General features: G+C 40.1%; 1 protein-coding gene across 3 annotated transcripts in view; it reads left to right on the forward strand.

Annotated features, from left to right (window-relative positions):
* LOC129763793 (G protein-coupled receptor kinase 2) overlaps positions 1-9,087 on the forward strand; it is a 295,376-nt gene extending 286,289 nt beyond the window's left edge. For all 3 annotated transcript variants that reach the window (XM_055762915.1, XM_055762914.1, XM_055762917.1), the window contains exon 13: positions 1,979-9,087. In XM_055762915.1, coding sequence (XP_055618890.1) covers positions 1,979-2,080 — 102 coding nt within the window. In that variant the 3' untranslated portion in view covers positions 2,081-9,087. The remainder of the gene's footprint in view (positions 1-1,978) is intronic.
* The last annotated feature ends 5,965 nt before the right edge of the window (positions 9,088-15,052 follow it).

A 15,052-nucleotide genomic window follows, 5' to 3' on the forward strand; every position in this document is an offset into this window, starting at 1 on the left:
AATGGTGTTGTTTTCCACCAGGACAACGCTCGGCCTCACACATCTTTGATGACCCGCCAGAAGCTACGGGAGCTCGAATGGGATGTCCTATTGCACCCACCATATAGTCCGGACCTGGCTCCAAGTGATTATCATCTCTTCCGGTCCATGCAAAACGCTCTTGGTGATACTAAGTTGGCCTCAAAAGATGGTTGCGAAAACTGGCTGTCTGAGTTTTTTTTGCAAGTAAGGAGGGGATTTTTTAAGGGGGGGGGGGATTTATGAAGTTGCCTTCTAAATGGCAACAAGTTTGCGAACAAAACGGCGCATATTTGACTTAAATTGGATAATTTTAAGTATGTTAAATAAAGAGTCAAATTTCGATCAGAAATACGACATTTCTTTTTCCCCAACCCTATATATCCTCCAAATGTGTCTTGGATGTATGTATATCGCCTCTAATTATGGCTATTCATACGATTTAATGTTTGCTGGGTAATATGCAGTGATAAATAAAATTAAGGTTTTCGCATTTTATACGATTTTAGATGTACACAATGCACCGTTCTGAATCATATTTCGGACAACATTATATTTCGGACACTTTGTTCTAAAATCTTGAACTGCTTAATGTACTGATGATATAACTATAAAATTAATATCACAATTGTTTCTTTAGAGTAATCCCTTGGTTTCACTATCACTTCATATGAGAACTACATTTGAATTATAACATAATCGGCACAAATCTGACAACACTATTCATTATCGTTTGTGTTTGTCGTTTGCTTAGCCTGAGCACGTAGAATTTACCCGTTCATACATATTTCTCCCGTGTTTCATCAGTTCTCATCATCGTTAACAGTTTACTGTGATCACTTGATAAGTGTTCCGCAGTTGACTATAAAATATAATCAAGTGTAATGTAATTTTCGTCCAAAAAATTACAAAATAAAGTGTCCGAAATTTGAATTCAATCTGTCCGAAATTTGATTCTTATTCATTTGAAAAGTATTTTATTCGATAATTTTTTATGTTTGCGATCAAATAGGTACCAAAGTAGAACGCTTAAAAGCAAACTGAACTAATTTATTGAAAATATCAACCATATTATTACCTGTGCATAAAGTTTAGATCTGTTTTCTGCATAATATACCTTAACCGTCCGAAATATGATTCAGAACGGTATCCTTTGATCGACATTATATAGGATTTTGATTCGATCTCATTTTATACATGACCTAGAATATGCTAAGTTATGCGATTTAATGTTTGCTGGGTAAATTGGGGGAGAAGAAATAATTTGTTGCGTTTTAGCGCCGATACTAACTGGAACAAAAATTTTATATGTTCATTGATGTCGGATTTGTTATTAATATTTTTATTCTGAACAACTCAAGTTTTTTCGGTGAATTATCGGGTGATAATAAAGACAAAAGAACAGTATTAATATGCATAATAAATAGTCGATTGATGTATTTAGTCTGAAAAAGACGAAAGTATGTAGAATTAGAAGGCGCGCAAAGATAGGTGGAGTTGCGGTAGGTGGTTTGATTGGGTTTGAACACGTTTTGAACCCTACTGACAGCTGCGTCAGCAGAGACGTATACACTCTTGTAGTTTTTGAATCCCACTGATAGCTTCGATGATGGCATCATCCGAGCACATAGGAAGAGCCCTCATTTAAACACCCCACGGAACAGGGGATCTTTGGGCGATTTGTCGAATGTTCGATTTGACACTAATACAAAAACTCTGGATTATCCAGGATCCAAGAATCGTGAAAGTTCAATTGGGTATAATCAGTTGCTCGAACTGTATTCAGTGTGTTTTCAAGAATTAAGAAAACATAAATCCCAAAATTGAGGTGTATTCTTTTGCCGTTTCGACTATTGAACAACTGAATCATGTGCAATGAAAATAGATTACTACTTCAAAGCCCTATTCTCCGGCACAATTACACTAGTTTGTACTAACTCAATCATCTTTTTATTTCCAGAAAAAACAATCTCCCCGGGAGAAACCGGTCCCGTTCAACGAGAAGCTGCTCTCATCTAGTCAAACCGCAGTTACAATCAGTCCATCTCACACCGAAAGCTGATAGTGTCATAGAATCGCAACGTAAGCCACACATTCATGCGCAAACAAACAAACAAACAAAAAAGAGAACATCAGCTGCTCAAAGTACTGCATCAAAAGCGTCAACAGTTTCCAAGTGAAACTGGGGATGTGGCACCCGGCATCACGACGTGTTAGACTGGCTGTAACACAAGAAAATAATAGCACAACCGCAAACACAGAAGCAGCAAACCGAGATGTGAGCTCGAAATCGCCCGAAGAAGTGTATATCCACTTTTGTTTTAGGGGTGAAGTGGGGTCGATTCAATCTTGTGGCCAAGAAAAAGGTTCAGGAGCTCTAGAAACCCATACACTCTACCTATGCGTGTATTATGTGAACCGCAATGCTAGAGAATTTTAGGCATGTTAATATTTTTTTAAGTCGCACACTCACACGCAGCGATGATTTGTTATTTATTTTAAAGTGAATTTAGAATGTTTTAATATGAGCTTTCTCTTTTCTGTACATACTTGTTTACTGAGTAGTTGAAATATTATTCTTACTTCCTTTTTTTGCTAGAGTTTTAGTAGCATTTTTTAAATCGACGTGATTTTTGTATTATCTTTATGTTCAATGATACAAAAAGTAGAATGTACATTGTTACAATGTAAACCACTAGATTTAATGCAATGATAAACTAACTCATATGTGTTTTCGTAAAGATAGAAAAAAAAACGATTATCCCCGCAGCAAAACTATCACCGCGGGCTGTGATAGCAGCCGAAGATGAAGCTTACCTTTTGGAGCGGAAAGTACATAAATCTGTTTGAAATAATGGTTTTGTATGGAAAAGATTTGCAAATGAAAACAAAAAAAAAACCAAACGTATGAGAACACGAGTTCGGTATACACTTGCACAAAAAAAAAACACGAACTCAAAAGTTTGCACAGGTGAAATTTCTTTTCCCAAACAAATAGAACGAAGCTTAGTCATATACTCACTCATTGAATAAGAAATCTTCTCCGCTATGCATGATGTAAGTTTATAAAAACTAAGCGCACTCAATAATCCTACTATGCAACATTATAATAAAAAAAACACACACACAAATGGTTCAGACACACAACGCACTCACGCGCGCAGACACTGTCGTCATGTTCGCCGATTGGGGGGAAAAAAGAAGCCAAAACGAATAGACTATTAATACTAGTGATCCCCATTGTTTTTAGATACCTGAAAAAAACTATTTGAAGAGAAGATATTTCGAATTACGTGAACCAATTGCACCATGGAGCAACTACAGATTGAATTAGCTGCGAAACAGTTGATTTTAGGCCGAACCTCTCCTCGACTTTGCTAGAAATTTGTACACGCGGTGGCAGTTAGCCAAAAAAATCATCATTTTTTATTCTTCAAAAAATCTGCATTCTGCAAAATCGTGAGACCCCCCCCCCTTCCAGAGGGTGGAGTAGTCTAGAATCAACATAAGAACCTTCCACGGCCCCAAAAACCCCTACATATTAATTTAATTAATATGGAGCCCTTTGTCGCGCCCCAGGATCCCGAAGTTGCAGCATTCCCACAGACTAACAAGTGCAGTACAGCTCATGAACGAGCACGTTCTTCCGTTGCACCTGGTTGATCCTGAGAACAGCGGGAACTGCATGGGTGCAAAGACCAGCCATCATCGACGCAGCCCCAGTGAGGACAATCGGTATACAATCAGCGGAACCTAAGTATGACCTATATTGACTATGGGAAGGCTTATGACTCCATATCACTCGTTTCTCGTCCGGGTATTGGAGATCTATAAAATAGAATCCACCGTCGTTAGGTTCCTTCAGCATGCGATGAGGCAATGGAGCACGTATGTTGCAGTCAAAAACGCTGCACAGGATATTTCAAGGCGACTTTTTCAGCCAGCTTTGGTTTAGTCTGGCACTGAACTCCCTCAGTAGTACGCTCAAACGAAAAGGGTCATGGCTATGAAATAAGGTATGGCGACGGCGCCCACGAAGAAGTGACCCATCCCTTTTACATGGACGATCTCAAGGTCTACACTGATTCACGTCAGCGTCTAGGTGTAGCTAGCCGGGTTGTCGAAGACATGAGCAGGGACATCTGCATGGAGTTCAGCCTCGACATGTGCCGTTGTGTCCATCTGCTGAAAGAGCAGCTTATCGAATCCGAAGGTTACGAGATCTATGACGGCGAGTTGATAAGAGACATGGTTCGTGGCGAATCCCTTAAATATCTTGTATTCCGACAGCTCACCGGGATTCGTCATTCCGACATCAAGACGGAGCTGCGAGACAAGTTCTTGAGTCGAGTGAACTGTGTCCTAACGTCTTTCCTCAATGCGGGGCACAAGGTAGGCGCGATCAACGCATGCGCGGTCCCTCTACTGACCTTCAGTTTTGGAGTAGTCAAGTGGAGCAAAACTAACCTAGAAGACTAACCTAGAGGAAAGCATTCATAGAGGCCGAAATGCACCATCTTCAATCGGCACTAGAGAGAGTATCACTATCACTGCACTGTGTGTTGCCCAGGTGAGACAACTGTGCGAGTAGTTCACAGAACGCGTCAACCTAAACGCGCTATAGCGGGCGCCGCTGATACGGAATACAGTGATCTGCACTTGGCGCAAGCGGAGTATTAACTCAACTGTAATCTGCTGACAGTGGAGGAGAAGATTGCAACCTGGAAGCAAAAGATAGTGCATGGTGCCCACCCCCATCAATTGGACCGACCACTCGTCGACAAGGCCGCATCTAATCTGAGGCTAACGCGTGGTGAACTCTTTCCAGTAGTAGAAGCCGACATAATAGCCATCAAGGACAGGATAATGCCGACGAGAAATTGCAGGTAGTACGTATGGTATCAAGACGTTGGTGACATTTACTGAATGTGCCATCAGTCAGGAGAAAACAGAGCACATTACGCAGCCTACACAGAGCGCCAAAACAATGTGGCCCGCATCGTTTTTCGACAACTGGCGCTCCAATGGGGTCTATTGGAAGACAACGTACCCAACTACCGGTACCTGCCTGCACTTGTCCAGGAAAATTACCCTTTCAAACTGTACTGGATCACACTGTTCTGACCGATCTCTCGATCCACCACAACCGATGCACCAATAATGGTTTACGAAAAGAGCGACCGCAAAGTCACCATCATCGATGTCGCTATTCCACTGAACCAAACTCTGAAGGAGACCCACGATCGCAGAATTTGCAAGTACCGACCATTGGCCGTGGAGCTCAAGGAACTGTGGGGGCTAAGGGAGATCCCAAGAATTGTTCCAGTTGTTCTCTCTGGAACTGGAATTGTCCCAAAGACACTTCTGGAAGCGCTGAAGGTGTTGAACATGGAGAAGGAATTGGCCGGCATCCAAAAGTCAGTCATCTTTAGCACCTGCGCGATTTTCCGGAAATTCCTCGGGCAAGACTAAAAAGCACAAGCATGCAGATACGTCCATCCCACATAGCCTAGTCCCCCTTTTGGCACTAAGAAGCCCGGAGGCTGGTGAATATTCTATCTAGGTTCGCCTGGTCAAAAAGTAAGATAAGTCTGCAAAAAAAAAAAATAAAAAAAAATTGCACGTATTTTCTGTAAAAGTATCGACACCATTCACAATTCCAGCCAGCACGGCTTGCATTTTTGCAATATTTTCTGTTTAGAGAATAAATATCTTTGGGAGCTGGGAGCAAGGATGCAAAATTTCGAAAGAACATGTTGAAATCGAAAAGCAATTTTTATCAGTGCAAAATATCTCCATCGATACTCTTCTCTTCTTTCTATCGCGGTGCCGCGGTGCTTATGACTGCTGGCTCACCATTACGTTTGTTTTGATATAGTTTTCGTGCCATTGACAGAAATATCAGTTCATTCTCGATGTCAGTGAATGCTCAAGCCGAAAATATCACCTTTCATTGCGACCTGATGAAATTTTCGTTGGTCATACACCCATAAACTCAGCACTCGAATGTGCCGTTGCCCATCGATGTGTGTGCAATAAGCGGCACAAAAATGGAACCGGGGCTGGGAAAAGTATCAGGAAAACATACACACGAACACACGTTTAAACGTCTGACGCGGTGTCAGTGAGATGATGGGCCCTATTCCAGAAAACGAGACGAGCAGACGAGCGCTCGTCTCGTTTGTTTTCATATTCCAGAAGCCGAGCTCGACTAAAAACAGACGAGTAGCTCGTCTGGCTCGACGACCGTTCGGCCGCGCTCGTCGATGAATCAGTTGAATCGTCTAGTTTGTTTGATGTGTTTGTTCACCTTGTTGATTGAAAGCACCGGTATTCTTCTGCTCCGCCTTTATCTTCAAAAATTGTTTCACAACTAAACTAGTATTGCATAAGCAATGTAAGTTTTCAACTGCAACCATCAAATTCAATTCAGTAATTGCTAGATTTTACAGATTTTCAAGTGGGCCTCTTCCAAACAACACAACCAAATGTGAACATTGAACTTATATCCTGGGATGCTAGATGACTGTTTTGAATATATTAACACGGCACGAAAAAAGTCTTCACATATTAAACGAAAATGAGTAATTCAAAACAACTACTTTATTGGAAATACGTTTATATAGATTTAAAACTTTTCTTGATAAATCGTTGATTAGGTGAACAAACATTGCCCCCAATAAATCCATAATAACAAAACGTCTGAGTGATAAAACCATATGCTCGAGAAAATGAAATCAAAAGATATATGAAACTTATTTCTTTTTGTTATGCTGTTTGTTGTTTTTCTCAAAACAAAAACATGTCTTCTCATCTGATATCACTGATCATACCGAGAAAAACTGACTGAAGTCTCTCCAGTCTACCAAATAAAACATTTCAATGAAACTCGTGTACTGGAATGGGATATTTTGCTCGTCTCGACAGTGACTGAAGCCGAGACGAGACGAGATGAATTGCTCGTCTCGTTTTCTGGAATAGGGCCCGATATTTCCCTTGATGGAAATTTGTTCACCTTCCATGAAAAATTCGGGTGTTCATTCTCAGTGAGACAGTGAACCTAAGGAGTGTGCCAAACCAAATGTCCCACGTGACGGAGTGTCGGTTGCATGTAATTAAGTTCGGTTCATTTGTCATGAACTGCAGGGGCATTGGTGATTGAATTTAATGTTGCCTCAATATCATGCGCTGTCAGCATTCTTCTTGTGGACACCGACTGGACAACATCGTTACTGGACGAGCTGGACGGCGAGGGATCGAGTGCCTTTCTCAAGGCAAGAGGGTGGAGGTGGTAGCACTGGAGTAGAGTAGAGTTTTCAAAGGGTCTTTCTCAAGGCTAGAGACGAATGAACTGCAAAAGTTTAAAGTCTCTATAATACAATACCTTACCTTACCTTGCGCTGTCAGTAAAATGAGTGTGAGATTTTGCTACTCTGGCTGGGAGCAAATGAGAAGCGCAGCACAGTGTGGGACTCAACTTGTTGACTTTCAAACAACTCTGTCGAACATCGTGTTCTAATAGCCTAGATGGCTTTTTGTTGATTTCTCATAAAACTAATTTTAATGATTGCAGATGAATAAAAGGTCGCCATTAAAATTGGGCAAATTAGGATTTTGTGCAGCTGCCACCGTATGTACAAAGTTTAAAAAGGTCGGAGAAAATCAGGGCAGCAACCAGGTAATTTGGCATGGAATTGCTTCTGTTAATTATTTTGGCAACTGAAAAAAAGAAATTGAACTAACGAGGAAGCAGTGCATTCAAACATGTACTAGACACCATACTTGCCCAATGTCATATTGAATTCCGCCAGCACTTAATGCGCTTGAAGACCCATTGTTATCCAGAAGGATGTCAAACGCTCACGAAATTACGATTTAACAATCGACGTGTCGTCATTATGATCGGTTAGCTCACGTATCGTTTAACGAGAATGAGGCATCACTCATTGAAGTAGTGCATTAATTTAACTACATTTTATTATCAAGTAAATGCAAAAAAGCAAAGTTTCCGTAAAGTGTATCTCTCAATTAAGAGAGCAAAAACAACAGTAAATCTACTGATAATAATCATAAAAATGATACGAAAATAGAGCAGGAAGCATAAATAGCAAACTTTTGATGAACATTTTTACATAGATCTAAACTGGAAGGAATGGAAAACGACAGAACAGAAAACAAATGAATAACTCATAACCCAACAGATAGGATGGTCAACCCATTTCGTGATCAACGCACGGTGAATACACTGAATAATAAGACAAACCCACGATCACCAATATTGGTGAAAGGAAAAAAATATGAAAACTCAAGCAGTATTAGTTTTGAAATCACGAATAATGTATCGGAACAACCATTTGAAACCATAAAACCTGTGTCGAGAGAGGCGAAGACGCTCAATTAACTTGGAACTAGGTTTTCAAACGACCGGACAATTCTTTTTTGCTCGACATAAGTAAAACACACATAATTAACGTAAATTGCGATGCTATCGCAAATGGAAAAAAATGTAAAAGATCAACGTGTAGTACTAGAGTTGGGACATATTACTGCTTTCCTCGAACATAAACCCTAGTCTGAACTCTGCACTGTGTAGAAGAAAACCATAGCTCGGGAGCAAACCTTTGCATAAATGAACGATTTTCGAAAGTACCGATAGGAGGCGCGCTGTTCCGCAGGATATTCCACACGAAGGAGTAAATTAGCCAATTTTCAAAAAACATAATTCGTTCTTTGAGGCCAAAAACTTTGTTTACATCCGATTACTATAGCCAAGTTTTTGCTGACACTAAATATTTGCCAAAAGCGCTCCGAATCGATTTGAGTTCATTATTCCGGCGTGCCGATTTATTCGAAGTCGAACTCTAGGCTGTAGGCAATAGCGAGAACTAAAATAATACGAACGGGGAAATACTAAACATAATTGGAGAACTAACTTATTGACTAATATACACAAAAACCTAACTCTATCAGTACGGAGTGAACCGAATATTCGCAAGCGGAAATTAGAAATGATATGTAAATTTAAGAAGACTAGTAAAATGTAACTCAAGTAATACAATAGAAAGTTGATGACGGAGTTGTTCAACATAGAACTAAAAAGAAAACACGTCACATTAAAAGATATGCTACTAAATCCGGTTTGCGGTATTACGACGAGTTCCTTCTAACTGCCCTCCATCCTGAAGGTTGCTTACAACACCTTTCTAAGAGAAACGATTGGTCGTATAAAACAAGCATAAGTTGTCAAACAAACGTTTCCATAACACTTATGTTTAGTGGTGTATACTGTGTCCAGGTATGGGCAAAATCGCATCGAAATTCGTTCAACAACACTCATCCACAGATAAAACTCACCCTTCTATTCTCCGTTTATGCCTCACTTTATTTGAGACAGAAAACATTCACCTATTATCTTCGCAAAGTTCATTCTCGATTTGTTTAGAGACGAATGAACTCTCAGAGTTTAAAGTCTCTCTAATTCAATACCTTCCTTCCCATTCTCGATTTGAACGGAAAACATACTCGGCCTGATTTTACGCGGCGTGTGATGTGAGATGACAATTGTCACATCACCATCACGCAACTCTCCTCACTCTATTTCTACAGACGTATCGGATGCCGTGAGAAGTTCATTTTATGTATGTGAGAGGATGAACAGCAAGTGACAAGGCGTTCATTCTGCTGGTTGCCAAATCTGATCAGAGATGCCACATTCGCACATATGTTCAAGAATTTGCAGACATTGAACTTTTGTCACAACCTTTTATTCCTGCTGCAGGCTATTTAAAATAGTGAAAAAACATTATTGATTCCATATGATAAACGAAGCTGGTCAGTATGTCAGACATTAGCACATATTTACAAATATTTCAGATTTTTATCGCATATATTTGAGAAAAAACATCTGGCATCCCAGAATTTTATTTGTTTCGCTGCAGTCAGTACCGTATCTATAGATCTGATTTAACTTCCATTTTTCATTTGTTTTTATGCACTGTCGACACCTCAAGACATGTCGACGATTGTCACCTAGAAATCCCAGTTCATGTGACAATCGTCACGTATATTTGAGAGCGGGAACAAGGTGAGAGTTCATTCAAGTGAGATTTCTCATGGCATACGCCTGGTGGAATCGCGTGACATAAGTGACAATTGTCATCTCACCTCACACGCCACGCAGAATCAGGCCGACTGTCTCGATTACGCTCATCTATTCTCAGAAACTTTTGCATTCCCTCATTTGCCTCTCGGAATGACGTTTTGCTTGAGCCAGCGAGTGTCTCTGTAAAATTATTCGTGTTTTCACTCAAATAGCCAGTATTCAGAAAACATACGCTGTGCTGCGGTCGAGTTTAATTTTCATCAGCGCGGGCTCAGAACAAACATGTATCCGCGTTGACGGCATTGAGCTTCGTATTACAAAATGAGGGAATAGGCATGACAATAAAGGTTTGCAGAAGAAATAAACGTGCTTTTGAAATAAAAATTATGAATGAAAATTATTTTTACCAAACCAATTTAGTACTCTATGTAAATGAAAATCACTTTTGCTTGCAAGTAGTGAAAAAGGGTTCCCGGAATAAATCGCCACAGAAAACGACTGCAACAGAAACCACCGCTTATAAAATGTGTAGTAGGCTATAAATATTGTGGCGCGGTATTGTATTTCAAAACAAGAATTAACCGGGCAAACGTATCGCCCCAGGCAAACGTAACGCCCCGGGCAGACGTATACCGTCCGACGCTCGCTAGAGCTCGGTCGGACATTGCTAAAGGATCGTATCCTATGTTTCAAACTAACCGGGCAATCAGTGGATCCCAGGTTTGCGTGCGAGACACCGCCGCTTCCGACGGCGGGTCGGCGGTGGACTCGGATTGCGTCATCTTGGCGGCATGGGCCGCCTCGATTCCTTATCCTCGCCAAATGGGGACTTCGTCCCCATTACATTGTCCTCAGAATAAATTTCGAAAAACGAGAACAAGAGAATAAATTTATAATAGAAATGTGAGGCACATGATGTTTTTCCCGCGCCAAATATTTCTAGCCTACTACACTTTTTCTAAGCGGTTGTTTCTGTTGCAGTTGTTTACTGTGGCGATTTATTCCGGTCACCGTGAAAAAGTATCATACACAAATTGTTTCTAAAGACAATTTTGTATTATAATGTTAAGTTTTGGTGAGAATATTTGAAAATTCATAGAAAATTGTTGAAATTAGGGTCAGAACAACGTACTTCTAGTAGGTAAATAACGTCAAGAAAAAAAATTCATACAAATTTGAGCAATTTAAAACTGCTTTAGGGTCGACTAATCTGATAGAGAATAGTTGGCCTCATACAAACTAATATCGTATCCGACATGTCGACACCATTCCGCCATCAACGCGAATTCTTTCTTGGCACGAAGTGCACCGAACTCAGAAACAAGTGAGCCCAAAATCAGCACGGCGCAGAATTCACATACTAAACTCCCTCCCACACATCAAATTCTAGCGCCCGTTTTGTCTTCGCTCGTTCTAAGCTAAGCAACAGCGCACCTCCATACAAACCGCATCAACAGAGAAAGCAAAGCAGAAAGACTAGATTCGAGCTCGGTTTAAAATTGGGTATATAAGCCGGTGTAAGGATACGGTGCAGTGAGGATGTTCGAACTTAAAAGCGAACGGTGTTGACGACAGAACATTTCAACTTTGTTTCGGTGCGCGTTGATTCGTCCGACATTTTTTTGTTTCTAGTATGAAACGATTTGAGCCAGTGCAAAATACCATATTAACGCAAGTTATTGGTGTGCGGGAAGGTGGATTCATGTGCACTTAAATGTTGACAAGGAAAAGAGTACAAGGGAAAATAAAATCATACATACAAGCAGATTCAGTCTATTTTGACTCACTCGTTATTTTGTTTCGTGCGATCCTTCCGAAGGAGTGTTCATTCATTGAATGTTGTTTTCCACTCCTTGTTTTGTTATGTTCACTCTCAGTCCCGATTGAAGATGGTCGGGGAGTGAAAAATGATTAATCGTGCAATCTCGCGATTGCTTGCTGCATTCTTTTCACCATGATTATTCCAAGCAGATACAAGAGTGATTTATAATTAGGTGTGGAGAAATGAGCGAATGAACTTTTCCATACTTGACTGTGTCGACCGATTTTAGCTTGGTGGTTCGTACACGCTACAACCGATCAAGAGTCCGCGGGTAATGTTCTTCCATTCTTCGAAGCACATTTTCGCATTTTTTTTTGAAGTGGACGAGGCGGAGTATAAAAAATCGGAACAAGAGACATCATCAGTGGGCGGCTGTGAATACTGCGTTCTTTGCGCTAGAAGGTGATGACAACGCCAGTTGAACCAGATAAGTGTAGGATTCGTCCCATTCGTCTTTATGTGCACAAAAAGCGCTGATTTCACAAGAAGATAATAAAATGCCTACAATAGTTCGATCGCCTCGTTACAATGAAGAACCCGATTCCGTAGTAGTTGTTGGTTGGTTGGTTGGTTGGTTGGTTGTTAGTTTTTGAGAGGCTTCAATTTTTTCAGTTTATTCGCCTCTAAATAGTTGTCGATTTGGATGTAGATCTTTTGTCTCGGGGGGTCTTGTACTGTGGCCTCCACTGGTGCCAACTATTCGTGTTCACAACTCGCAAATGGAAACGAGCTTAGTTTCGCCACACCGCTGTTGAGCTGATTTCTCTTTGCGCTTACTGCTTTACCAAAACAATTTGCTCTGGAAACACTGCCGTTCTACGTTCTAGTTGGGCCTTAAGGCGGGATTCCACCTATTCGATTTGATGCATGCTACAAATCAATGCTTCTTGCTTATTGGAGTGTATCATTTTACGACATAATTGGTCTTGTTGAGCAATGTTGGCCTTATAAAATGGCTTGTGGATCGGTGCGGCGTTTGTAGCACGACATGTTCGACAATATTGGGGCAACTATGTCATTTATTGACGACTAGCTGACCCGGCAAACTTCGTCCTGCCCAAAATTTGTTTTTTGTTATCAATACCTTGAAACATCCAATCGCAGAACTGTTCATTGATTGATCTTCTAATCGACCCTGTATAATTTACCTTTTACTATTAAATTACTAGCACTTCTACCAAATCTTATCATTATAACATCAGATTATTTTCAGACACAATTCTCGTTCAAGATTTTTCAACCATTTGCAAATAATATGTTTCTCCGTTACAGGGAATAAATGTTTTATACAGAAAATATGATAGAATAAAGACAGATCCCCCTTCCATTCTTAGAGAGGGGGATGAGTGTCTATTCACCATAGAAACGTTTCGTGCCCCCTAAAATCTTCACATATCAAATTTGGCTTCATTTGCTTGATTAGTTCTCGAGTTATGCAGAAATGTGTGTCTCATTTGTATGGCAGCCCCATTAGAGAGCGAAGAGAAATGTCGATTCACCATAGAAACGTTACGTGCTCCCTAAAACCTCCACATTCCAAATATGGTTCAGTTTTCTTAATTAGTTCTCGAGTTATGTAGAAATTTGTCTTTCATTTGTATGGGAGCCCCCCTTTAGAGAGGGGGGAGGAGTGTCGAACTACCATAGAAACGTTTATCGATCCCTAAAACCTTTGTATGCTAAGTTTGATTCCATTTGTTTGATTAGCTCTCGAGTTGTTCAGCAAACCACTATTAAAACATCTATTGCTCCTTAAAACCTTCATATGCCAAATTTGGCTTCATTTGCTTGATTAGTTCTCGAGTTATTCAGAAATTTGTGTTTCATTTCCATGGCAGCCCCCCTTAGAGAGGTGGGAGGAGTGTTGAACCACCTTAGAAATGCTTTTGGCCCCCTAAAACCTCCACATGCCAAATTTGGTTCCGTTTGCTTGATTAGTTCTTGAATTATGCAGAAATGTATGCTTCATTTGCATAGCAGCATCTCCCCCCTCAGAGAGACGGGTGGAGTGTTTCGTATCCCCTAAGACCTTCGGATACAAAATTTGGCTCCATTTGCTTGATTAGTTTTCGAGTTATGCACAATTTGGTTTCATTTGCTTGATTAATTCTCGAATAACGCAGAAATTTGTGTTTTATTTGTATGGCAGCCCCCCCAAAGAGAGGGGGCGGAGTATCTTACCACCACAGAATCATTTATTGCACCCTAAAATTTCCAGATGCCTAATTTGGATGCATTTGCGTGATTAATTCGTCAGTAACGTAGAAATTTGTGTTTCATTTGTATGGCCCCAAAAATACCTACATACCAATTTTCATATCGATCGGTTCAGTAGTTTCCGAGTCCATAAGAATCAGACAGACAGACAGACAGACAGACAGAAATCCATTTATACATATATAGATTACCATAATTCACCAGAATAATGGAACAACAAAATTATTGATTACTAGCTGACCCGGCAAACTTCGTCCCGCCAAAATTTTTGTTTTGTTTTCAATACCTTCAAACATTCACGTTTTCTTACTATGAGCAAGTTCATGAGTCCAATTGCAGAACTGTTCATTGATTGATCTTCTATTCGACCCCTTTGAAATTACCTTTTACAATAAAATTCTAGTATTTCTAACAAAACTCATCATTATAATATCAGATTATTTTCAGACACAATTCTCGTTCAATATTTTTCAACCACATGTAAATAACATGTTTCTCCGTTACATGGAATAAATTTTTTATACGGAAAATGTGGTGGAATAAAGACAACCCTAAATTGGACAATTCCTTCCTCGAGTTCTGCTCTTATCAACACATCCGGCGATCCTTTTTTTTTGGTAAAAATAGAAGAAGGTATAGGAGTGCGTTTCATCATATTAAAATCCATTTCCAGTTTCGAACAAAGATCAATTTTGCTAGCGCAAACATCAAATGGACTAACAGCACTTGTCACTATGTAATTGTAGAACATATGGGAATTTAATTTTCCGAATTTTCCCTTTTTCCTTCAGAGTTTTCCGAAAATTTTCAATTGTCATGTTGGGTTAGAATATTTTTAGTTGAAATATGTGTAATATTTTTATGGGACCCCCTCTCCATTCCAGAGGGGGGAG

The sequence above is a fragment of the Toxorhynchites rutilus genome, chromosome 1 (genome assembly GCF_029784135.1).
Source record: "Toxorhynchites rutilus septentrionalis strain SRP chromosome 1, ASM2978413v1, whole genome shotgun sequence".
NCBI lineage: Eukaryota > Metazoa > Arthropoda > Insecta > Diptera > Culicidae > Toxorhynchites > Toxorhynchites rutilus.